The 23,852-nt window shown below is 38.9% G+C and overlaps 1 protein-coding gene across 3 annotated transcripts in view; it reads left to right on the forward strand.

Moving 5' to 3' along the window:
* The window catches only part of BUB1B (BUB1 mitotic checkpoint serine/threonine kinase B), a 59,168-nt gene extending 36,337 nt beyond the window's left edge, over positions 1-22,831 (forward strand). For 2 of the 3 annotated variants that reach the window (XM_054531380.2, XM_054531382.1), the window contains exons 10-23: positions 1,130-1,242; positions 1,760-1,875; positions 2,447-2,496; positions 3,907-3,982; positions 4,102-4,207; positions 7,785-8,059; positions 10,231-10,364; positions 11,255-11,395; positions 11,730-11,830; positions 14,217-14,366; positions 15,050-15,192; positions 19,209-19,380; positions 20,171-20,277; positions 22,288-22,831. In XM_054531380.2, coding sequence (XP_054387355.1) covers positions 1,130-1,242; positions 1,760-1,875; positions 2,447-2,496; positions 3,907-3,982; positions 4,102-4,207; positions 7,785-8,059; positions 10,231-10,364; positions 11,255-11,395; positions 11,730-11,830; positions 14,217-14,366; positions 15,050-15,192; positions 19,209-19,380; positions 20,171-20,277; positions 22,288-22,483 — 1,880 coding nt within the window. In that variant the 3' untranslated portion in view covers positions 22,484-22,831. The remainder of the gene's footprint in view (positions 1-1,129; positions 1,243-1,759; positions 1,876-2,446; positions 2,497-3,906; positions 3,983-4,101; positions 4,208-7,784; positions 8,060-10,230; positions 10,365-11,254; positions 11,396-11,729; positions 11,831-14,216; positions 14,367-15,049; positions 15,193-19,208; positions 19,381-20,170; positions 20,278-22,287) is intronic. The other variant, XM_002825288.5, reaches the window with a different exon arrangement.
* Positions 22,832-23,852: the final 1,021 nt, after the last annotated feature.

The raw sequence follows: 23,852 nt of genomic DNA on the forward strand, positions 1-23,852 counted from the left end.
TCTAGTTACTGTCAAAAACTTGCTTCAAAGGCTTGCTAACTACTTACTCTCAGGGAAGAATACAAGAAAAGAGGAAGCCACAATCAGGGCCTACACAAAGGTTGTTTTTTCTTTGTGTTGCACTTCCAAATCATTTTTTCCCTCTTCTTTCAAAAACTCTAGCTTCTTTCAGATTTCTGTCCTCTAATTCTTTTCTATCTCCTGAGCCTCCTTAGTGTACTCACCTCAGACTTTTCAGTCACACCCCATCATTCATTAATTGACTAATAAGCACATGGCTCACTATCTATGCCTCTTTACCCTAACCTGCAAAACCCTGCATGGCCAAGCATGGTAGCATGTGCCTGTAGTCCCAGCTACTCAGGAGGGTGAGGCAGAAGGATTGAGCCCACAAGTTTGAGACCAGCCTGGGCAATATAGCAAGACCTCATCTCCAAAAACAAACAAAACTCCATGTGGCTTAGCCTTTGCCTACCTCTCCAACCCCATCTTTTTCTATCACCCTCTTACTGTGCTGCAACTACACTGGACTTCCTTTGGATTCTTACACACAGTGATCTTTTCCTGCATTAGGGCCTTTGTGCCACCTAGTTTGTTAGCCTAGAATCTTTCCCCAGAACTTTGGCCCCTTATCATTTAAGTTACAGCTTAATAATGTCACTTTATCAGAATGATCTTCCCTGATCACTGGTCTTAAGTAGCCCTCCCTTGGCCTCCATCTCCCTACCCAGTCAAACATTCTCACGTCACCTATTTTATTCTTTTTCCTAAACTGGTTTTCTTGTGTGTGTGTTTCCCCCAAATTTGAATGTTAGCATCACATAACCAAGGACTTTGTATTATGTACCACTGAAACCTAAGTACTCAGAGTTGTGCTTGGCACATAGTAGGTATTCAATGTTTTTTTCCTTTTAGTAGAAACCTGTGTTGTTCAAAGGTATTCTATTTTTTTATTGAATGGATAAAGAAAAGAATAGAGGCCTAGACCACAAGTTGAGGACCTTGTTCCACTTAAATCATTTTCATCTGTATTAGTAACATATATGTTGAGAAGATGAGCTCCAAAGGCAGTTTTTCACAGAACGAGTTACTATGAGGAATAATACCTCAGCAACTTTACTGTTTCTAGCCGAGCTATTGACCAGTGCAGAGAAGAGAGCAGAAATGCAGAAACAGATTGAAGAGATGGAGAAGAAGCTAAAAGAAATCCAAACTACTCAGCAAGAAAGAACAGGTGATCAGGTAATTTTTCTTTTTTCAATACACAAAACTAAAATTTATTGAAACAAACTTACACATTATAAAAATATAGAAGGTTAAAGTCCTCCCAACACCCATTTAGAGTTTCTGGTAGTTTCTTAGCTGTTAGTAGCAGGAAAGTTGAGCGGGAAAGTAATTTAACAGGTGACTTCAAATGGAATTTGTGGCATGTGAAATAACTGGTGCCGTTTATTGACTTCTTAGTTATACTCCAAATCATTATGTTGTTAATTCTGGCTTAAGCTTTTTATTCTAGCTATGTTCCATTAAAATGGGATTGCCTAAAGAAATTTAGTATATGCCTGGCACTGCTCAGTTGAGTACAACAGTACCGGTTTAGAGTAGGAATAAAAATTATTGGAAATGACTTTTGTGGTATACTCATTTCGTACTGTTAGTGGATGTCTAGGGAAAGAGTACAGTAAAGCTAATGTTAGAGCTAGAAAATGGCATTTTCTGGATGGGAGGGACATTGATTTTGTTTATTTAATGCAAACAGCAAGAAGAGACGATGCCTACAAAGGAGACAACTAAACTGCGAATTGCTTCCGGGTCTCAGAAAATACCAGGAATGACTCTATCCAGTTCTGTTTGTCAAGTAAACTCTTGTGCCAGGTAAGACTACATTGGTGGAAGGGACAATGCGTATAGGAGGGCATTTAGAACCAACCTTTGACTCTCTAGTGCCTTGAAGTCTCTTTGACTTTTACAGTATCGAGACATGGTTTTTATAAGTCTCTGTCACAACATCAGCTTTGATGCTGATGAGGGAGGACGGAGCATTGACTATTTTCCACGGAAGAAACATGTTTCTTATAGAAACAAATACATATAATGTTTTTAAAAAACAAAATCACCCATTTCTACCACTAAGAGATGACTACCATTAACACTGTTCTGTCTCTCCTTTTGTGTTGCATTTTTGTTTTGTTTTATAAAAATGGCAGCTTCCCATTTTGTAATCTGCTTATACTATTAATGCGACTTGACATCTATTATCAAATATATTTCTGCAACATTTTTGATAACCAAAGCTTCCATCTTCTTTAAGAGAATTTGAATTGACAGTAATAATTTATCTTAGAGTAAATACTATATTTAATGGAAAAGCCTCTTGGACTTTTAAAAATTAAACAGTTCTTTCTGTGGGTATTGAGCACATGATTTAAAACAAGTTTCTTCACAGAGAAACTTCACTTGTGGAGAACATTTGGCAGGAACAACCTCATTCAAAAGGTGAGTTGTATTTGACAGCCTTGAGAAGAACTTGCTTATAACAAATGTATTATGTAATAAATGGTAAATATTTTTAATTATGATAAAGGGATTGAAAGACAGGGGGACTAGGATACTAGGAATTTAGTATAAGCATATGCTTTATGATAGGAAAGACATTTGAAAGAGTATTTTTTTAAAGATTCCTCAGTGCTTCAAAATATTTGGTTTAATTGTAATTTTAAATTTACACTAACCACCAAATCTTATACTTTAGTTACTGTACACTAAACAGCAAAGACACTAAGGAAAGTGTTTCTTTTCAGGGAAAAAAAATGTAAAGCTATTTTATATTCAAATTGGTTTTCTTTTCTTCGAAACGTGTTAAAAGTGGTGAAACATGAATATCTACTTGTAAATGGTTTGGCAAAAATAAAAATAAAAAACATTAAAATCTAATTAAACCTCTGTTTCTAACCGACAATTTATTGGAAATATAAAGCATGGAGGAACGTTGTTAAACAACACAGAGGGATGGAATTGGCAAAATCCAGCATTATGGGGCTAGCAACCCAGTTTGTTCAACAAAAATTCCCCCCAAAACTCTACAGAATAAAAGAGATTTAAGAGGCATTTCAACAGTCACAGTATACAGATCTTAACTCTGCATTCCCAATTCAAATAAACTTTAAAAAAAAATTTATTTATTTATTTATATTTTTTTGAGACTGAGTCTTGCTCTGTCGCCCAGGCTGGAGTGCAGTGGCGCGATCTCAGCTCACTGCAAGCTCTGCCTCCTGGGTTCACGCCGTTCTCCTGCCTTAGCCTCCCAACTAGCTGGGACTACAGGCGCCCACCACCACGCCCGGCTAATTTTTTTTTTGTATTTTTAGTAGAGACGGGGTTTCATCATGTTAGCCAGGATGGTCTCGATCTCCTGACCTCGTGATCCGTCCACCTCGGCCTCCCAAAGTGCTGGGATTACAGGTGTGAGCCACTACACCCGGCCAAAACATTTTTTTAATTGGTAAAATATAAAACTTCTCACTGGACATTTGATATTATATATATATTCATAAATTGTTCATTTTATAGGTAGGTATCATGTTTTGGGATTGGGATTTTTAAAAAGCCTCTTTTAGAAATATGTACTGAAATATTTGCAGATAAAATGACATGTCTGGAATTTGCTTTAAAATAATCCTGTTGGGTTGGGTTTGGGGAGTAGTGACAGTGGTAGAGAATCTAAATGGATCAAGATCATCTATGTTTAGGTAATTGGTAAATTGTTTAATGACCTTTTATATGTTTGAAGTTTTTTGTTATTAAAAAAACAGATTGCCTTCCTGCTTTCAAACAACACCAAAATATTGATTAATTTATCTGGTTGTCTTGAAGAGTAAAGCATTTACTCCTAGAGTATGTATCTAGTCTCTCTTTCTCTAGGTCCCAGTATACCTTTCTCCATTTTTGATGAGTTTCTTCTTTCAGAAAAGAAGAATAAAAGGTACGTTGTTTTTTTGTTTTGTTTTGTTTTACTTAAGAATTTTCTGTTATTATAAGTGAGGATAAATTAGGGGTTACTGTTATGAAAAAAATTGCTAAGTGAGGTATGTCTTTTTCCAGTCCTCCTGCAGATCCCCCACAAGTTTTAGCTCAACGAAGACCCCTTGCAGTTCTCAAAACCTCAGAAAGCATCACCTCAAATGAAGATGTGTCTCCAGATGTTTGTGTAAGGAGCAGTATCCTTAAGTTAATGTAAATGGGCTAGTGGATTGCTTATTCAAATCCACAAAAGCTTAAGCTTAAAATTGAAACCACCGACTTGAATTAAGCACATGAAAAGATGCTCAGCATTATTACTCAACAGGGAAATGCAAATCAAAACCACAGTGAGATACTACTTTATATCCTCTAGGATAGCTATAATAAAAAATTACGCACAGTAACAAGTGTTGGCAAAGTTGTGGAGAAATTAGAACATACATTACTGGTGGGAATGTAAAATGGTGTAGCCACTTTGGAAAACAGTTTGGCAGCTTTTTAAAATGTTAAACACAGTTACTATATGATCCTGCAGATCTCTGCCAAGGTATATACTCAAAATAATTGAAAACACATGTTCACACAAAAAATTTGTACACAAATGTTCATAGCCGTATTACTCATGATAGTGGAAACAACCCCAAATGTCCATCAACTGATGAATGGATAAACAAAATGTTATGTATCCATACCATGAAATATTATTTGGCAATAAAAAGGAATGAAGTACTAATACCTGTCACAACATAGATGAACCTTGAAAACGTTATGTCAAGTGAATGAAGCCAGATACAAAGACCACATATTATATGATCTCATTTTCATGAAATATCCAGAATAGGCAAAGGTGTTATGGATTGAGGTTTTCCAGGGGATTAGGGAGAGGGTGGTGGAGAGTGACTGCTAATGGGTATAGGGTTTCTTTTTGGAGTGATGAAAGTATTCTGGAATTAGATAGTGATGATGGTTGTACAACCTTGTGAATTTACTAAAAACCACTGAAATATACTCTAAAAGGGTCAATTTTATGGTATATGAATTATATCTCAATTTTTATAAGTGGGGAAAAATCACTAATTTTAAAGCCTTTTGTACTTTTAATTTTTTAACCAACATAGCAAAAGACTTTTGTTCTTTTTTATATAAAATACCTTTTGTGGCAATGCAAAAGTTATGTGAGCCAATCATTTTTCTTCAGTAATGTTCTATATTAACTGCTATAGACTAATGACATAATACTTAAGATAAAAAGACCCTGTGTAGACATTTAAGTAAAAATAAATAACCTTTATCATTGGCATTTTATTAAAGTTTTAAGGAGGAAAAATCATTCTCTTCAAACCAGCCTCTGGAAGCTTGTCATGAGACTAAAAAGAATTGAGTATGTTTAATCTGAAGACTTTTAAGGGGTGATGTGAGCAGTAGCTTTAGTAACTTAAAGCAGTGTTTTCCACATCCTAGGGAATCATTTGGAGGAAGTTTTTTTAAAAACACTTTTTCATTTTAGTTTCTTCTCTGTTGATGTGTATTTTATATCCAGTAAACTGCACAAATATTGTACAGCTAGATGAATTTTTCCATGCAATTTTTTCCCATATCAAGATACAGAATATTTCCATCAACTCAGAAGAGACTAGGGAGTCTTTTGTGACTAACGGTGCCTAAGCCCTGTTCCATCTAGGTGCCACTGGAATTTCCAGGGAAGAAGTCCAAGCACGTATTTTTGTCTTTTTAAAAATACTTTCTCAAAAAATTCTGATACAGTTAGTCTACTGACTGCTATGAAAAGACAGTGATGTAAGAGTAATTAATTACATACTGTGTTCTGGAGTAAACCACCAGAGAACATGATGAACAGGCTAGATTTGGATGCAGTGGTTCTAGATTCAGCTGTTCAAGGATATGCTTAATTGTTAAAGGAGTCCGACTTCATCTACCTTTTTTTTTTTTAACCAGTCTTTTACTTGAATTTTGTTAATAAGTACCTACCAGAATTTTCATCCCCTAAAAAGATCATATTTAAAATGTCTAAGCTAATACGGCCATAAGTAGTATTTGCATAAAAAGTTTAGATTATAAACATCTATTTTACTTTAATCACATATAAATACATATATATGTGTATATATATATGTATATATATATTTTTTTCTTTTTCTTTTTTAGACAGGGTCTCACTCTGTCACCCAGGCTGGAGTACAGTGGCATGATCTCAGCTCACTGCAGCCTCTGCCTCCTGGACTCAAGCATTCCTCCCACCTCAGCCTCCCAATTAGCTGGGACTACAGGTGTGAGCCACCATGCCTGGCTAATTTTTTATTTTTTGGAGAGACAGGGTTTCGCCGTGTTGCCCAAGCTGGTCTCAAACTCCTGGGCTCAAGTGATCTTCCCACCTCAGCCTGCCTCCCAAAGTGTTGGGATTACAGGTGTGAGCCAACGTACCTGGCCAAATCTTTTTTTTTTTTTTTTTTGAGACTGAGTTTCACACTCTTTCGCTGCATGAGACCAGTCTGGCCAACATGGTGAAACTCCGTCTCTACTAAAAATATAAAAATAAGCCAGGCATGATGGTGTGCACCTGTAGTCCCAGCTACTTGGGAGGCTGAGGCAGGAGAATTGCTTGAACCCAGGAGGCGGAGGCACTATCTTAGCTCGAGTAGCTGGGATTACAGGCACCTGCCACCATGCCCAGCTAATTTTTGTATTTTTAGTAGGGACAGAGTTTTGCCATGTTGGCCAGGCTGGTCTCGAGCGCCTGACCTCAGGTGATCCACCCATCTCAGCCTCCCAAAGTGCTGGGATTACAGGCGTAAGCCACTGCACCCGGCCTATAATTTTTTTTTTAACTATACTTTGTTTCTTCCAGATGTACCTCCCACCTTTAGTTACTAAGTCAGAAATTCAAAGTATGTGTCAAATTGGTAATGATCTAGAAAATTAATCTCTGGTATCCATATGGGTTAAATTAAATAGGCACTATTTGTATACTACAGGTAAATATGTAAAGTGGTATAATCTGTCTGAGGACAGCTAAGTAATAGATAAGGAACTTTAGTGTTTATAACCTTTTGACCTTACAATTCTACTTTTAGGAATTAATCCTAAGAAAATTAAAGTGTTTATAAAGATTTATGTATAAGGATAAAGTAGTTTTAAACTAGTAAAAAACAGAATAACCTGAAAGTTGGTTAATTTCTTATAGACCCACAATGTGGCCATTATGTTTTTAAAGAATTTTTAATAGCATAGGAAGGAAGAAATACAAAACGATGAGAAAGAGCAATACAGAGTATCATGAATGCTACAGTTTCACTGGTTTTAAAACTCCTTTTTAAATGCATAGAATATGCTATGCATATATCCTACCAGACATACATGAATTATCTTTAAGAAATAAATAAAAATTAGGTATGTAGCATAGAGGAAGAAGACCTAAAAACTAGGAGGATAGCAAATTATTAGAATATTTACTAAGCGAAAGCCAGAAGAAAAATAGTATTTGTGCTTTAGTTCATAGGTGAAATTTGTTGAGGGACAAAACCATTGCCCAATATTTTTCTTTGTATGGAGAATCTTCCTGGTACATTTTTTGGATAAAGTATAGTTTACTGTGTTCATGATATAAAAACCTTTTTATATTTGCCTAGATATTCTGATATGCTATTTCTGTACCCTATGTCACTGAGCTAATGTGTCTCTCTCGGTAAAAAAGTTCTTCATGTATTGAAATATTTTAGCTAAACTTTATATGGTCTTTATTTCAGGATGAATTTACAGGAATTGAACCCTTGAGCGAGGATGCCATTATCACAGGCTTCAGAAATGTAACAATTTGTCCTAACCCAGAAGACACTTGTGACTTTGCCAGAGCAGCTCGTTTTGTATCCACTCCTTTTCATGAGATAATGTCCTTGAAGGATCTCCCTTCTGATCCTGAGAGACTGTTACCAGAAGAGGATCTAGATGTAAAGACCTCTGAGGACCAGCAGACAGCTTGTGGCACTATCTACAGTCAGACTCTCAGCATCAAGAAGCTGAGGTGATTGGGGATTTACAGGTTTTACAAACCAGATTGTTTACTCTCTTATTCTGCATGTGCTTGTCAGTTATAGTAATCAGTTATCAAGTTCTTACTAACTGCCAGGTACTGTGCTAAGTGCTTTACATGAGAGTAGGGCTGCCTCAGATGAAGTGTCAATGGGATCTAGTGATTGATTTGGATGTGAGGGTTAAAAGTAAATTTTGATGGTAAAGAAATTAAGTGGTCCGAGAGGAGTATAGTACCATTGAGGAAACTTTGCAAAGTGCACATGACTGACAAAAAGGAGGCATTTAGTTTTTCTTTAATATTGAGTTTAAAATAGTGGTAGGATAGCTTTTGTTAATTTTATTTATTTATTTATTTATTTATTTATTTATTGAAATGGAGTCTCACTCTGTCGCCCAGGCTGGAGTGCAGTGGCACTATCTTAGCTCACTGCAACCTCTGCCTCCCGGGTTCAAGCGATTCTCCTGCCTCAGCCTCCCAAGTAGCTGGGACTACAGGTGCACACCATCATGCCTGGCTTATTTTTATATTTTTAGTAGAGACAGAGTTTCGCCATGTTGGCCAAGCTGGTCTCAAACTCCTGACCTCAGGTGATCCACCCACCTCGGCCTCTCAAAGTGCTGGGATTACAGGAGTGAGCCACTGTGCCCGGCCAGCTTATGTGAATTTTAAATAGGCAACTAGAGATGTGTTTTTTAAAAACCTATCTTTTGATAGAGAGGTGGAAATGAACTATGGAATAGATATGAGGGAATGGCTTACAGCCAGGGTCTGACCCTTGTTTTAGGTCAGCTAATTTAACTAATTCCAGTTTTAGGAATACTTTTTAATTGGCCAATTTTTGCTTTTAAAGCTACATTTTGAGAGGCCAGATGCAGTGGCTCACCTCTGTAATCCTGGCACTTTGGGAGGCTGAGGGAGGCGGATCACTTGAGGCCAGGAGTTGAAGACCAGCCTGGTCAACATGGCTCTACTCAAAAAAAAACTTTTTTTTGAAACTTTCTCCCTACAGGCTTTTAAGCACATTTGCTAGCATGTATTCACATTGCATGATTTGGGTTTCTCTTTTCTTTTCCTAACCTTTTCTTCTTGAAGGAAAAAAAAGTCCAGAGAAAGGATAAAGAGGAAGAAAGTGTCAATGTTAGTGTTTCTCAATATTATGGAATATAGAGTAGATATTTACTATAGGTAAATAAAGCATAAATCCAGAAATGTATGCTGGACATGGCTTATTCACCAGGTTTAGGGGAGGTTACCTAGATTCTGATTTGGGGAAATAATGGACTTGAAAAATGAGACTATTGCTGAGTGCATTGGCTCTTGCCTGTAATCCCAGCACTTTGGGAGGCTAAGGTAGGAGGATCACTTGAGACCAGGAGTTTAAGACCAGCCTGGAGAACAGTGATGCCTTGTGTCTAATAAAAATAAAAAAAAATAGCTAGGCATGGTAGCACTCACCCAGCTATCATTTCCTGGGCTCAAGTGATTCTCCCACCTCAGCCTCCCAAGTAGTCCCAGATATTAGCTTTTTTGTTTTACAACCTTTCAGCTACTTGGGAGGCTGAGGTGGGAGTATCCCTTGAGCCCAGGAAATCAAGGCTGCAGTGAGCCATGATCGCACCACTGCCCTCCAGCCTGGGTGGCAGAATGAGATCCTGTCTCAAAAATAAAATGAAAAGTAAAAAAAAAATGAGACTATCAAATAAATTGATAACAAATTATAAATTATTTAAACCTAAATTTTATTGTGTTAAAAAATAAAAGTATAACATAAAATTATAAAATTTGTACATTAAGGCGGGGTGCAGTGGCTCACGTCTATAATCCCAGCACTTTAGGAGGCTGAGACGGGTGGATCACCTGAAGTCAGGAGTTCAAGACCAGTCTGGCTAACATGGTCTCTACTAAAAATACAAAAATTAGCTGGGCACAGTGGTGCCTGTAATCCCAGCTACTCAGGAGGCTGAGACAGGAGAATCACTTGAACCCAGGAGGCAGAGGTTGCAGTGAGCCAAGATCGTGCAGTTGTGCTCCAGCCTGGGTGACAAGAGCAAAACTCCATCTCAAAAAAAGAAAAATGTATGCATTAAGAATTTATGAAATTATAACAGAGTTGATATATATTATTCCTATAAGAATTAACTTATTTTTGATTCTTTTAGCCCAATTATTGAAGACAGTCGTGAAGCCACACACTCCTCTGGCTTCTCTGGTTCTTCTGCCTCGGTTGCAAGCACCTCCTCCATCAAATGTCTTCAAATTCCTGAGAAACTAGAACTTACTAATGAGACTTCAGGTAGGATTATACATACCACTATATCCATGCCTAGTGAAAACTTGTTATCTCAGCAAACTGAGCTGTATGTTTTTCTTTTTTTGAGACAGGGTCTCACTCTGTCACCCAGGATGGAGTGCAGTGGCACAGTCACAGCTCACTGCAGCCTCAAACTCACTGGGCTCAGGTGATCCTCCTACCTCAGCCTCCCCAGTAGCTGGGACCACAACTGCGCCACCACCAATCTTTGTATTTTTTGTAGAGGCGGGGTTTTGCCATGTTGCCCAGGCTGGTCTCAAACTCCTGGCCTCAAAGGATCCTCCCACCTCAGCCTCCCACTCCCTGGGATTATAGGTGTGAGCCACCATGCCCAGTCTATGTGTTTTTCTTTGTTAAAGAAATTGCCAGCCGGTTGCGGTGGCTCACGCCTGAAATCCCAGCACTTTGGGAGGCCGAGGCGGGTGGATCACGAGGTCAGGAGATCGAGACCATCCTGGCTAACATAGTGAAACCCCATCTCTACTAAAAATACAAAAAATTAGCCAGGCGTGGTGGCAGGTGCCTGTAGTCCCAGCTGCTCTGAAGGCTGAGGCAGGAGAATGGCGTGAACCCGGGAGGCGGAGCTTGCAGCAGTGAGCCAAGATGGCGCCACTGCACTCCAGCCTGGGCGACAGAGCGACACTCCGACTCAAAGAAGTTGCCATAAATTGTGAAATTTCTAGAATAGATTAGTACGAAGTGAACACAGTTTCATAAACACCTGAGACAGGTGAGTATAGTTAAATTAACAGTGTTGACTGTGTAATCTTGATTTTTTTTCTTCTACTCTGTTATAATATCCATTTTAAGCATTAGGTTTTTTTTGGTGATATCTTTTCTGATATCTTTTCACCTTTCCCTCTCACTGGCAGAAAACCCTACTCAGTCACCATGGTGTTCACAGTATCGCAGACAGCTACTGAAGTCCCTACCAGAGTTAAGTGCCTCTGCAGAGTTGTGTATAGAAGACAGACCAATGCCTAAGTTGGAAATTGAGAAGGAAATTGAATTAGGTAAGTACCATTGAACGCATGTCCTCTGGTGCATGACAGTATACAAATAAGTGATTATTTGTACTTAAGCTTGATGCTTGAGCACTGTAAATATTCCTAGATTGTATTTTTTAAAAAAGCAATATAGAGGATGACACATCAGTAACTTCATGTCCTAATAATAGGAATTATGTCTTCTCCTCTTACAATTTTTAACAAATTATTTTTAAAAGTATTCTACATACTACTAACTGGCAAATACACCAGTGCCTCTATCCCTTAAACCAGGAAGTAAAAGCTACAGGGCTGTGTATGTTCACAGTGATTTTTAAATGGAATCAAACTTTCTCAACAGGTAATGAGGATTACTGCATTAAACGAGAATACCTAATATGTGAAGATTACAAGTTATTCTGGGTGGCGCCAAGAAACTCTGCAGAATTAACCGTAATAAAGGTGGGACTGATTCTTTGTAATTTCAGTTACTTTGTAAATAATATGGGTTGAAGCAATAACTGTCCTCATGTTACCATCAAATCTTTCTAATAATCTCTCTCAATATGTCCAAATATATTAAGTATCCTTTCAGTTTCATTTTTTTTAGGAAATCTCTGCTGATACTTTCTGGCCTGCTCCAGTCTGGCAAGTTATACATTAGCTTTCACACAATCACCACCCACAATCACCTTGGAATTTCCATTTATTATCATCCTAGGTATTCACATTACCTTTTTCTTATATTGGATACCTAGTTTCTTTTTATCTTTGTTTTGTTTTTATTTTTTAAAGGACATGGTCTCTGTCATCCAGGCTGGAGTGCAGTAGCATGATCACGGTTCACTTGCAGCCTCAACCTCTTGAGCTCAAGCAATCCTCCCACCTCAGCCTCTGGAATAGCTGGGACCGTAGGTGCATGCCACCACTCCCAGCTAATTATTTTTTGTAGAGACGGGGGCCTCTCTGTGTTGCCTAGGCTGGTCTTGAATTCATGGCTCAAGCAATCCTCCCACCTTGGCCTCCCGAAGAACTGGATTACGGGCATCTAACTTTGCTTTTAAGTTTTTTTGCCATTCTGAGTCTCAAAGCTTTGTGTGAAGTTATTTTTCCCTCTTTCTGGATCCTTATAGGATCTTATTCTTGTCCCCACTATTCTGAAATGTCACAATTACATGCCTTTTCATAAGTTTATTGTCACTTATGTGCTACGTACTCAATGGCCATTTCAATCTGTTAATCCCCTCGGTTCTGAGAAATTTTCTTCAATGGGAAAATTATTTTTTCCCCTCTGTTTTCTCTGTTCGATTATTCTCTAATTCCTTTTGTTAGAGGTGCATATGGCATCTTTTGGACAGAACCTCTAAAAATTTAACTTTTTTTCTCCTATATTCTCTCTGTCTTTTTACTTTACTTTCTGAGTATATTATCAGCTTAATATTTTTGGTCTTTTTACTAGGTTTTTATTTCTATATTTAATTTTCAAGAGCTCTTTTTTTTATTCTCAGAATTTTCTTTGTAGCATTCTAATCTTCATTTCAAAGATAGAATATTCCTTATCTTTCTGAAGATACTAATGATACTTTAAAATTTTTTTCCCCCTGTCATCTGTTTCTTCTTGGTTTTTTTTTTTGTCTGTTTTGATCTCTTTCACACTACAGGCTTTCTTCAAGTCTTTGGCTCTCTATTCATATTTAAGTATGGGACATTGAAAGCTCTGCGTATATGGAAAGACCTTGACAGCTGTGGACGTCAATGTAGGATGATCTAGCTTGGCCATTTTATTGGAAAACCGTCCAATCTTTAGATCTTTTCTCTTGAGCTGATCAGAGAAGTCTTCTCCCTCAGAGAAGACTTCTAATTTTCTGCCTGGAGCATATAAGCCTGGCTGCTAGCTTTCTGAAATCTGAGTGAGGAAATTGGTCTGAAGAATGGAAGAGCAGGGAGGTGCATCTTAACATCTTAACTGCTGCATATATAACATCTGATATATATACTTTTTCCTGTTTTCCATGTTATTTCTACCCCCCCTCAGTGGTGCCTAGTGCCCTCTAGTCCAGAGCCCTTCTGTTTTATACTCACTACGTAATAAACTTCTGGACTTCGAGAATAGGGGAGAGGTAGTTGCTGGGCTGGGCTATGGGAGCAGAGGAGGGAAGCTGGGGTCTACCTTCCTCTTTTTTTTTTTTTTTCCTCGAGACGGAGTTTTGCTCTTGTCGCCCCGGCTGGAGTGCAATGGCACGATCTTGGCTCACCGCAACCTCTGCCTCCCAGGGTCAAGCGATTCTCCTGCCTCAGCCTCCCACGTAGCTGGGATTATAGGCACCCGCCACCAAAAGCCTAGCTAAGTTTTTGTATTTTTAGTAGAGACGGGGTTTCACCATGTTGGTCAGGCTGGTCTTGAACCCCTGATGTCAGGTGTGATCCACACGCCTCGGCCTCCCAGAGTGCTGGGATTACAGGCATGAGCCACTGCACTAGGCCTACCTTCCTCTTAAATGGCTTTCAATCACTCCTGTCTTAGCTCCACCCTCAGCCTCACTTCCATGGGTAATTGGTGCTGCCAGTTACATAATATAGGAAAATAGCCTTGTAGTGTAAATGTAGCTCAGCTTTCTCCTCTGCCAAAATCAGTTTTTATTCTAATTGGATTGTTACCTCCTGTTCTCTTTCCAGCTTATCCTCTTTCCAGAATTTGTTGTTATTGTGTCTTTTATAGTAGATTTATGCCTTTAAAAATATCTCTTTATGATTTCTCTATCAGGAGGGCTGGAAGGAATGTGTTTCAACCTGCCAGCCATAACCATAGACTTAATTGAACTTATTTTTAAAATACAATGTCTTACAGGTATCGTCTCAACCTGTCCCATGGGACTTTTATATCAACCTCAAGTTAAAGGAACGTTTAAATGAAGCCTTTGATCATTTGTGCAGCTGTTATCAATATCAAGATGGCTGCATTGTTTGGCACCAATATATAAACTGCTTCACCCTTCAGGTCTGTAATACTAAAAACATAATTTAAAGTCCTCAAGTAGAGAGATTTGTGCTCCATTTAGCAAAGGAATTTAGTACAAAATTCCTGTCAATCTTCTAGAAATAGACCAATTCAAGTATAAGTTAAAAGCATTGATAATTTTCTCAAGTTATTTTGACCAAAGATCTCTTTGGTATTTTTTTAACTTTTTTTGGTCAATTGTCAAGCATAAATAAAAGTAGAATTGTACAATGAACTCCCATGAACTAGTCATCTATGATAATCTTAGCTCATGGCCACTCTTGTTTTAGCTATACTACCCCCACTGGATAGTTTTTAAAACCCAGACACAATATGTCGTTTTACTCTTCGGTTTGTTCTTAAGAAGGTTTGCTACGGATTTTGATGATAATATGAATTCTCAAAAATGGCTGAAATGAGGGTATTTTAAAACATTTATTAAGTACCTATTTTGGGCCAGGCTCACGCTTGATGCCGTTCGTCATTATGTCATTAAATCCTTACAAACAGTCTTATGGGAGATCGCAGTATTATTAAAACTGGGACATAGACTCAGTCTACAGAGGTGCCTACGTTTCAGTAGAGAACAAGGAAGACAAAAACCATCAGTTTTCAAGGTATTGAGTATAACTACAATCTGCCAAAGTTGAGAAATAGTGAGTTTTCTGTCCTTCAATTTCCAGGATCTTCTCCAACACAGTGAATATATCACCCATGAAATAACAGTGTTGATTATTTATAACCTTTTGACAATAGTGGAGAAGCTACACAAAGCAGAAATAGTCCATGGTGACTTGAGTCCAAGGAGTCTGATTCTGAGAAACAGGTTGGTCCTTTTCATTCTTATAATTCTATCAGCTTTCTCTTAAAACATGGATAGTTGCCACTTTTTTTTTTCCTTTTTGAGGCGAGGGTCTCACTCTGTCACCTAGGTTGGAGTACAGTGGCATGATCTTGGCTCACTGCAGCCTCCACCTCCCAGGTTCAAACGATTCACCCATCTTAACCTCGCTAGTAGCTGGGACCACAGGCGTGCACCACCACACCCGGCTAATTTTTTGTATTTTTTGGTAGAGATGAGGTTTTGCCATGTTGCCCAGGCTGGTCTCACACTCCTGGCCTCAAGTGATCTGCCCACCTCAGCCTCCCAAAGTGCTGGGATTATAGGTGTGAGCCACTGCACCCGGCCAACTTGCCAATTTTTAAAGCCTTTTGATAAATGCCATATCGAGGAACATAGTTATGTTAAGAGAGTATTTACCTAAAAGTCAAAAATCATTAAGAATAGTTTAAAATAATTCAAAGAAATAAACACATTGAGGAAATAGATTAAATCAGATAAAAGAATTAATCACTGAGTATTGTGATGATATATGTCAAGATGAGATATAAAATATGAATATTTTGAGGAATATAAAGTGGATTGTTTAGTCATTCTTTGAGTGGGACCAGTGCCAATCTAGTGAGGATGCCAGCAAAATCAAGGCACTACTCAGTTTGATAGACCAAAGCTTAAGTCAGGCCTAACTGACCTGTTAGCCAAGAGAAGTGGGTAAAACCAGAGTTCAAATACAAACTATGCCAAGGAATGGGGCTTAGTGTTCAAATTAAACCCAGTGTGTCCATCAGGTTCAAGGGGTGAACACAGAGCAGGAAATAATAAATGAATACTAAGGACTGAGAAAATATAGATCACATTCAGGCATTAACTAGGCAAAAACAGTCCAACGTTTTTGCTTTGTGAAAAGGACTAGAGGACTACTACGTTCTTTTAGTGATCATTGGTGTTATAGTATTTGAGTAGAAGCAGCCTGGTTTAAAGATGCTCTGTCTGCCCAACCCTATGTCTTGGGTGAGGTGTTAACTTTGTTTCTGAGGCCACTGGTATACACTAATAGCTGGACTTACTCTTTACATTTCTTCTGAATACTTAATCTTCAGAAGAGATTGAATTAGACTCTAAATTATAGTTAACATGGAAATTAAAAGAACCCTCAGTGTGTTCCTGTGATTGTAACCAAAAGAACTAGAGAATCCCACCTTCTCCCCTGAGATAGCAGAGTCAAAGGCTTTCCCAGACATAATGTAGCAGCATTTCTCATCCAGGGCACCATAGGTATTTCGGATGAGACAATTCTTTGTGCAGGTATGTTCCAAGCAATGCAGGATGTTTTATATTCCTATTCCCCCCACCCACCCAATTAAGTGCAAGTAACAATCCCCTAAGCCGTTGCGACCACCAAAAATCCCCCCAAATTTCCAAATATGAGAACTCCTGGTATATTTTCACTCTACTTAACATTAAAATGACAGTGCTGAAATTCCCAGGGCTATGGAAATTGGAAGCAGAGGTTTTTTCTAAGCCTTTTAGAATTGGGCATTTGTGGTCTAATGAAGTACGATAACCCTTCTCTCAGCCACCAGAGGCTCTAGGAAAGTCCATAGTATTAAAGAGGCATTGCTTTTTACTTTGTCACTACTTATCAAATTTAATCAGAAATTTCACATAGATTCATAAGGAATTAAAAGCCAGAAAGGGGCCGAGCACGGTGGCTCATGCCTATAATCCCAGCACTTTTGGAGGCCGAGGCGGGCAGATCACCTGAGGTTGGAAGCTCAAGACCAGCCTGACCAACATGGAGAAACCCCATCTCTACTAGAAATACACAATTAGCCAGGTGTGGTGGTGCATGCCTGTAATCCCAGCTACTTGGGAGGCTGAGGCAGGAGAATTGCTTGAACCCAGGAGGCAGAGGTTGTGGTGAACCGAGATCGCACCATTGCACTCCAGCCTGGGCAACAAGAGCAAAACTCTATCTCCAAAAAAAGCCAGAGGCCAGGCGCGGTGGCTCACGCCTGTAATCCCAGCACTTTGGGAGGCCGAGGCGGGCGGATCATGAGGTCAGGAGATCGAGACCATCCTGGCTAACACAGTGAAACCGTGTCTCTACTAAAAATACAAAAAGTTAGCCAGCCATGGTGGCAGGTGCCTGTAGTCCCAGCTACTCAGGAGGCTGAGGCAGGAGAATGGCGTGAACCCGGGAGGCGGAGCTTGCAGTGAGCCGAGATCGAGCCACTGTACTCCAGCGTGGGTGACAGAGCGAGACTCCATCTCAAAACAAAACAACAACAAAAGCCAGAAAGGGCTGGATGCAGTGGTTCACATCTGCAATCCCAGCACTTTGGGAGGCAAAAGCAGGAAGATCTCTTGAGGCCAGGAGTTCAAGACCAGCCTGGTCAACATAGCAAGACCCTGTCTCTACAAAAATAAAATAAAAGCCAGAAAGAACCTTTTGAAATTGCTTAGTTTAGTTGCTTACTTTAGTTTCTGCATATTTTTTGTGAGGAAAATGAGATCCAAAAAAATGGAATGTCCTACCCAAAGTAACAGTGAGTGAGTAGCTGATTAGAGGGCTAGGACACCTTCATGCATGCTTCTTTTTATTAATCTATGAAACATTTTTTCCTATGCCTCCAAAGTTATATAAATATTTTACAATTACACTGGGCATGGTGACTCACATCTGTAATCCAGCAATTTGGGAGACCAAGGCAGAGAGGATCACTTGAGCCTAGGAGTTCAAGACCAGTCTGGGCAATATAATGAGACCTCATCTCTACAAAAAATTAAGAAATTAGCCAGGCGTGGTGGCACACACCAGTAGTCCCAGCTACTCAGGAGGCTGAGATGGGAGGATCGCTTGAACCTAGGAGGCAGAGACTGCACTGAGCTGAGATTGCACCACTGTACTCCAGCCTCAGTGACAAGAGTGTAGACCTTGTCTAAGAAACCAAACAAAACACACACATGCACACACATGTAATATATATATATAAAATACATATGTATATTTTATATGTATCAGAATCCACGATCCCTATGATTGTAACAATATATATATACTATATATATATATATTTTTTTTTTTTTAATTATAGTATAGTTTTATGGTGGCCAAAAAAGGTTGGTTCTTGTGCCAAGGAAAAATGGGAGCAATTATCAATTTTAAAGGAAAATACATAGATCATTCTGTGCTGTGGAGGTATGTAATTGGAGTAGTTAAAGACTATTTAGGGATATTGCACCAATATCAGGAGTTTGAGGGAATTAATTGAGAAAAACAGACAAAAGGAACACATGAAAACCCACTCTTTTCATTTATAAACAGTTCCTATATCTCCTTGGAGAATAGCATTATTGCATAGGATAGATAAACCCAAGGAAAACAAAATTAATTGATAATTAATTAGTATTATAAAGGTTTTTTTAGTAAATAAGAACTGGAATTACAAATAAGAGTAAGATAAAATATGGTGTTCTACAAGAAATTTTACAATATATAGATAGGACTTTATAAAACAGACTTGCATTGTTTTCCATTAAACTCTGGAAGGAAGAATCTAAACAATACTTGGAAAGCCTATCTGGAATAGTAAACAAAGGCTATGACACCTGTAAAATTTTAATTTCCTCCATCATAATTCCTGTCAGTGTATAAATCATTGCAATTGTATGTGTTAATGTGTAAGTACAGGGAAGAAGCCTGTGCTCTGCTTCCATACTTACTTTATATAATATGGAAGCTTGATAAATGTTTAATGGTGGCCATGCACCATGATTGAAATATACTTTGTGTCACCAAACTGGTGACATTCCTTCCACATTGGGTGGACACTGCCACTGCTGAGTCTTACAGGTGCATTTTCAAAATTAACCACTGGAGGGAGTTGTTGGCATAGCTAAGATGTACCCAAGATACCTTTTTTTTTTTAAAAAGACCAGCTATGCAGCTTCTTTCATGGCCTATTTTTATTATCTCCTTCTCTTAAATCTGGGCTCAGAATCCACGATCCCTATGATTGTAACAAGAACAATCAAGCTTTGAAGATAGTGGACTTTTCCTACAGTGTTGACCTTAGGGTGCAGCTGGATGTTTTTACCCTCAGCGGCTTTCGGACTGTACAGATCCTGGAAGGACAAAAGATCCTGGCTAACTGTTCTTCTCCCTACCAGGTAAGTGTAAAACAAGCCTGAGCAAATACGGAGAGGGTTTCTTAATCTCTTTATTATCTAGATAAGCTATAAAAGCTAGTGTTTACTGATACTGACTCTCCTAGAATAGATGACCTAGTTTTCAAATATCACCAAGTCAAGTAAAATGTAACATTTTTGTGTTACAGCATTGAAGAATACACACATACACGTGCAAACACATGACTAACTCTGTAACCCAGTGCCAGGGCCACTCCTACTGCCTACCACCCATGTAATCTTTTATAAGTCATTTTCTGTGATCTTCTCTGTAAAATAGGGATAACAGTCTCTGCTATGTGTTTATCAGAATTGTTATGAGGAGTAAATGAAGTAATGTATATAAAAAGAACATTAGCACAAATGTAAAGTCTTTTGTATGGTGGCATTATATGCAGAAATTCCTTCTAACTCAGCTTTAGACATAAGACATTTGCTGATTGAATATGTAGCACGAACCTGAACTAATCATGTGGACCCCATTTAGATCACAGCTGGAGTTCATGCAAACTCAGTAGGTCTACAGATTTGAATGTGGTAGTCCAAATATTTCATCTTTTGTTCTTAAGGATAATTCCTAGCGTCGGCTCTATTGATCACTTCTTTGGAGAGCTCCTCCCTTTACTGTAAGGGTGAGGAACAGTCTACTAAAATGTATGTCATAAAATAAACTTAGTTAAGCACTGTAATACCTTTCAACTTCCTACCAAAATAAGCTGCTATGGTAGAGGCAGAGAATTATTTTAGCTGATGGTGCTTTTTGTGATTTCAGGTAGACCTGTTTGGTATAGCAGATTTAGCGCATTTACTATTGTTCAAGGAACACCTACAGGTCTTCTGGGATGGGTCCTTCTGGAAACTTAGCCAAAATATTTCTGAGTAAGTATTGATGAATGTCAGGGTCTCTGCCTGTCCCAATAATTTTCTGTTTCTCTTGGGTGCTATCTCTGTCTTGGCAGCCTTAGTTTTTTAATCCAAATGCCATGATTCCAGTAGTTTCAGCCAGTTTTCATTAGAGTATCAGCAGAGCAGCTAGTGCAGGAAAAAGGAACTGCTCACTAAAAATAAGATTCAAAACTCTTCAGACTTCAGGACGTCAATCTGAATCTAGTTGTATCTTCCAGACTATGGCTATAGTATGGAAGCTTCCCTGTTTAGATATGTGAAAAGAAACATTTCATGAGAATAATTTTCTAACCAATTGGTATTAGCCTTAAATTCCTTTCTATTTATTTATTTATTTTTTGAGACGGAGTCTCACTCTGTCGCCCAGGCTGGAGTGCAGTGGCACGATCTTGGCTCACTGCAACCTCTGCCTCCCAGGTTCAAGCAATTCTCCTGCCTCAGCCTCCTGAGTAGCTGGGATTACAGGTGCACGCCACCATGCCTGGCTCATTTTTGTATTTTTAGTAGAGATGGGGTTTCACTGTGCTGGTCAGGCTGATCTCGAACTCCCGACCTCGTGATCCGCCCGCCTCGGCCTCCCAAAGTGCTAGGATTACAGGTGTGAGCCACCGTGTCTGGCCTAAATTCCTTTTTAATAGCGATTATTACCAAAGTTAATAAGCATCCTTTGAAAAGACTTACATTTCTAAACTATATGCTAATTTTAGGCTATTATTTATTTAATAAGTGGATAGAACCAAACCAGATAACTGAATCTCCTGGAGAAGAAGTAAGTGGTCTCTTAATAAGCACTGCTTGGTCTCAGAACCTTAGTACTCCCTCAAGCCTGCTCATAAAACTTACTAAGTCAGCCGGGCATGGTGGCTCACACCTGTAATCACAGCACTTTGGGAGGCCGAGGCAGATCACCTGAGGTCAGGAGTTTGCGAGCAGCCTGGGCAACATGGCGAAACCTTGTCTCTACTCAAAATACAAGAAAATTAGCCGGGTGTGGTGGCACATGCCTGTAATCCTAGCTACTTGGGAAGCTGAGGCATGAGAATCACTTGAACCCGGGAGGCAGAGGTTGCAGTGAGCTGAGATCGCGCCACTGCACTCCACCCAGGGCAACAGAGTGAGACTCTGTCTCAAAAAAAAACTTAAGTATCTATGTTCCACTTTAGCTTATCTTAGCAAATAAGTTCCCAGCCTAAGTTTGCCAGTCTGTCACCTATTGTTATATTCTTTGGTTAAAAAAAAAATGAATGTTGAAGATTTAATGCCCCTTCTCTATTTTCATCTTTGAATAATTGAATTGTACTTTTCATTTAATTCAGAACTTGGCCAGTGTTGTCTCTTACATGTACTTTTAAAAATAGGCCTGAAATACAATGTAAAACATATAGGATGGATATAGGCATGTCCACTTGGCTATGGTCCAGGCAGGTCTGTCTAACACAAGCAGAAACAAGTGGGGTTGGTTGGGGTTTCCTAACAGCCCTGACTTATTGGATAAGGGAAGTTTCTCTGATCAAAAGAAAATAATAGTAAGCAAAGGTACAAACATATTAAGCAGTAGTTACTTTAGTCAAGCTTACGATTATCAGAGAATTGTAAAGATGATCCACTACTGGGGTAGGAGAAAGGAGCTGTAGCCTTTTTAATGACCTAGACTCTGGGAAAGTTAGAGGAAATAAAATTCCTTTTTCTTCTATTTGTAGAAGAAAAGTGCTGTGTCTTAGTACACAGAGGAAATTTATAGATTTAGATGAGAGATCTTCTTTCCGTTTATGTGCATTGTATCTTGGCTTTTCCCACTGTGGTAGCCCTTTTTTGTAGTTCTTCCCTGGGCTTTCAAAGGAGTATTTGAATGATCTCTAACCCTAGAGTTCTAGGTATTACCTTACACCATTTTGGTGCATAAATGTACCACTGAGTTAAACTAAAAGGAATTATAATTTTCATATGCCTAATCTTGATGGAAATGGTTTTATATATTTTTAGGCTAAAAGATGGTGAATTGTGGAATAAATTCTTTGTGCGGATTCTGAATGCCAATGATGAGGCCACAGTGTCTGTTCTTGGGGAGCTTGCAGCAGAAATGAATGGGGTTTTTGACACTACATTCCAAAGTCACCTGAACAAAGCCTTATGGAAGGTAGGGAAGTTAACTAGTCCTGGGGCTTTGCTCTTTCAGTGAGCTAGGCAATCAAGTCTCACAGATTCCTGCCTCAGAGCAATGGTTGTATTGTGGAACACTGAAACTGTATATGCTGTAATTTAATTTAGGACACATTTAGATGCACTACCGTTGCTGTTCTACTTTTTGGTAGAGGTATATTTCGACGTAACTGACAGTTTTTACTTATGGCCTTGTCTAACTTGTATGAAGAACTATTTTATTCTAAACAGGCTCATTACAAATGGTTACCTTGTTATTTAACCCATTTGTCTCTACTTTTCCCTGTACTTTTCCCATTTGTAATTTGTAAAATGTTCTCTTATGATCACCATGTATTTTGTAAATAATAAAATAGTATCTGTTAAATTTGTGCTTCTAACATGTCATGTAGTTTTTGCAAACTAAAATAACATATGGCTTAATTTTGCAGAGAGGAGCTATTTTGCCATGGAAATTTATATATCCTAGACTTAGAATTGTTACAATAGGGTTGTGATGAGACAGAGTAGCCAACTATTTCTTTAGGTGGGTCTGACCTTCCAATAAGTGGTCTAGACTGAAAAGTAGGTAAGATGATATGCATAAGACCAAATATCCTGCAATTTCAAGTGGCATGATTGTATATGTGGTTTATGTTTTAATGTTTTCACTTTTTTGGAGACAGGGTGTCCTCTGTTGCCCAGGCTATAGCCTTGATTTCCCAGGCTCTGGCAATTTTCCCACCTCAGCCTCCCAAGTAGTTGGGAGCACAGGCGCACACCACCACATCTGGCTAATTTTTTGTATTTTTGTAGAGATGGGGTTTTGCCACATTGCCCAGGCTGGTCTCGAACTCCTGGGCTCAAGTGATCTGCCCATCTCGGCCGCCCAAAGTGCTGAGATTACAGGCGTGAGCCACCATGCCCGGCCCTAATGCTTTCACTTTTATCCACCAAGCTCCTTGGTCTATTTATATAATCTAGTGGCACTGCTGCTGGGGTCTTTTGATTAGGAATGTGACTGTTAGAAAGTAAAAGCAAATGTGTTAAACAGGGTTTAGCAACCTTTCAGAAATGGAATAATCACCATTCTATTACATGCAGAATGACTTGGAGGGGGCAAGGGTCAGTGAAGGAATAAAAGGAATTTTGCTTGAAAGATTTGAGGAAGCAGGAGGTCAGAATAAAACGATAACTTTGAAGTATGAAATAGTTTGGAAGAGAATAGGCCTAGATAAAGTATTGGACTCCCAAAGGGAAGCGTGAATTACACCTGGCCTCAGGGATAGGGAAGAAAATTGGTAGAAAAAGGCAATGAAAATTATCCAACTATCAGCCGGGCACCATGACTCATGCCTGTAATCCCAGCACTTTGGGAGGCCAAGGAGGGAGATTCACGTTGAGGCCAG

The sequence above is a fragment of the Pongo abelii genome, chromosome 16, assembly GCF_028885655.2.
Source record: "Pongo abelii isolate AG06213 chromosome 16, NHGRI_mPonAbe1-v2.0_pri, whole genome shotgun sequence".
In the NCBI taxonomy this organism is placed as follows: domain Eukaryota; kingdom Metazoa; phylum Chordata; class Mammalia; order Primates; family Hominidae; genus Pongo; species Pongo abelii.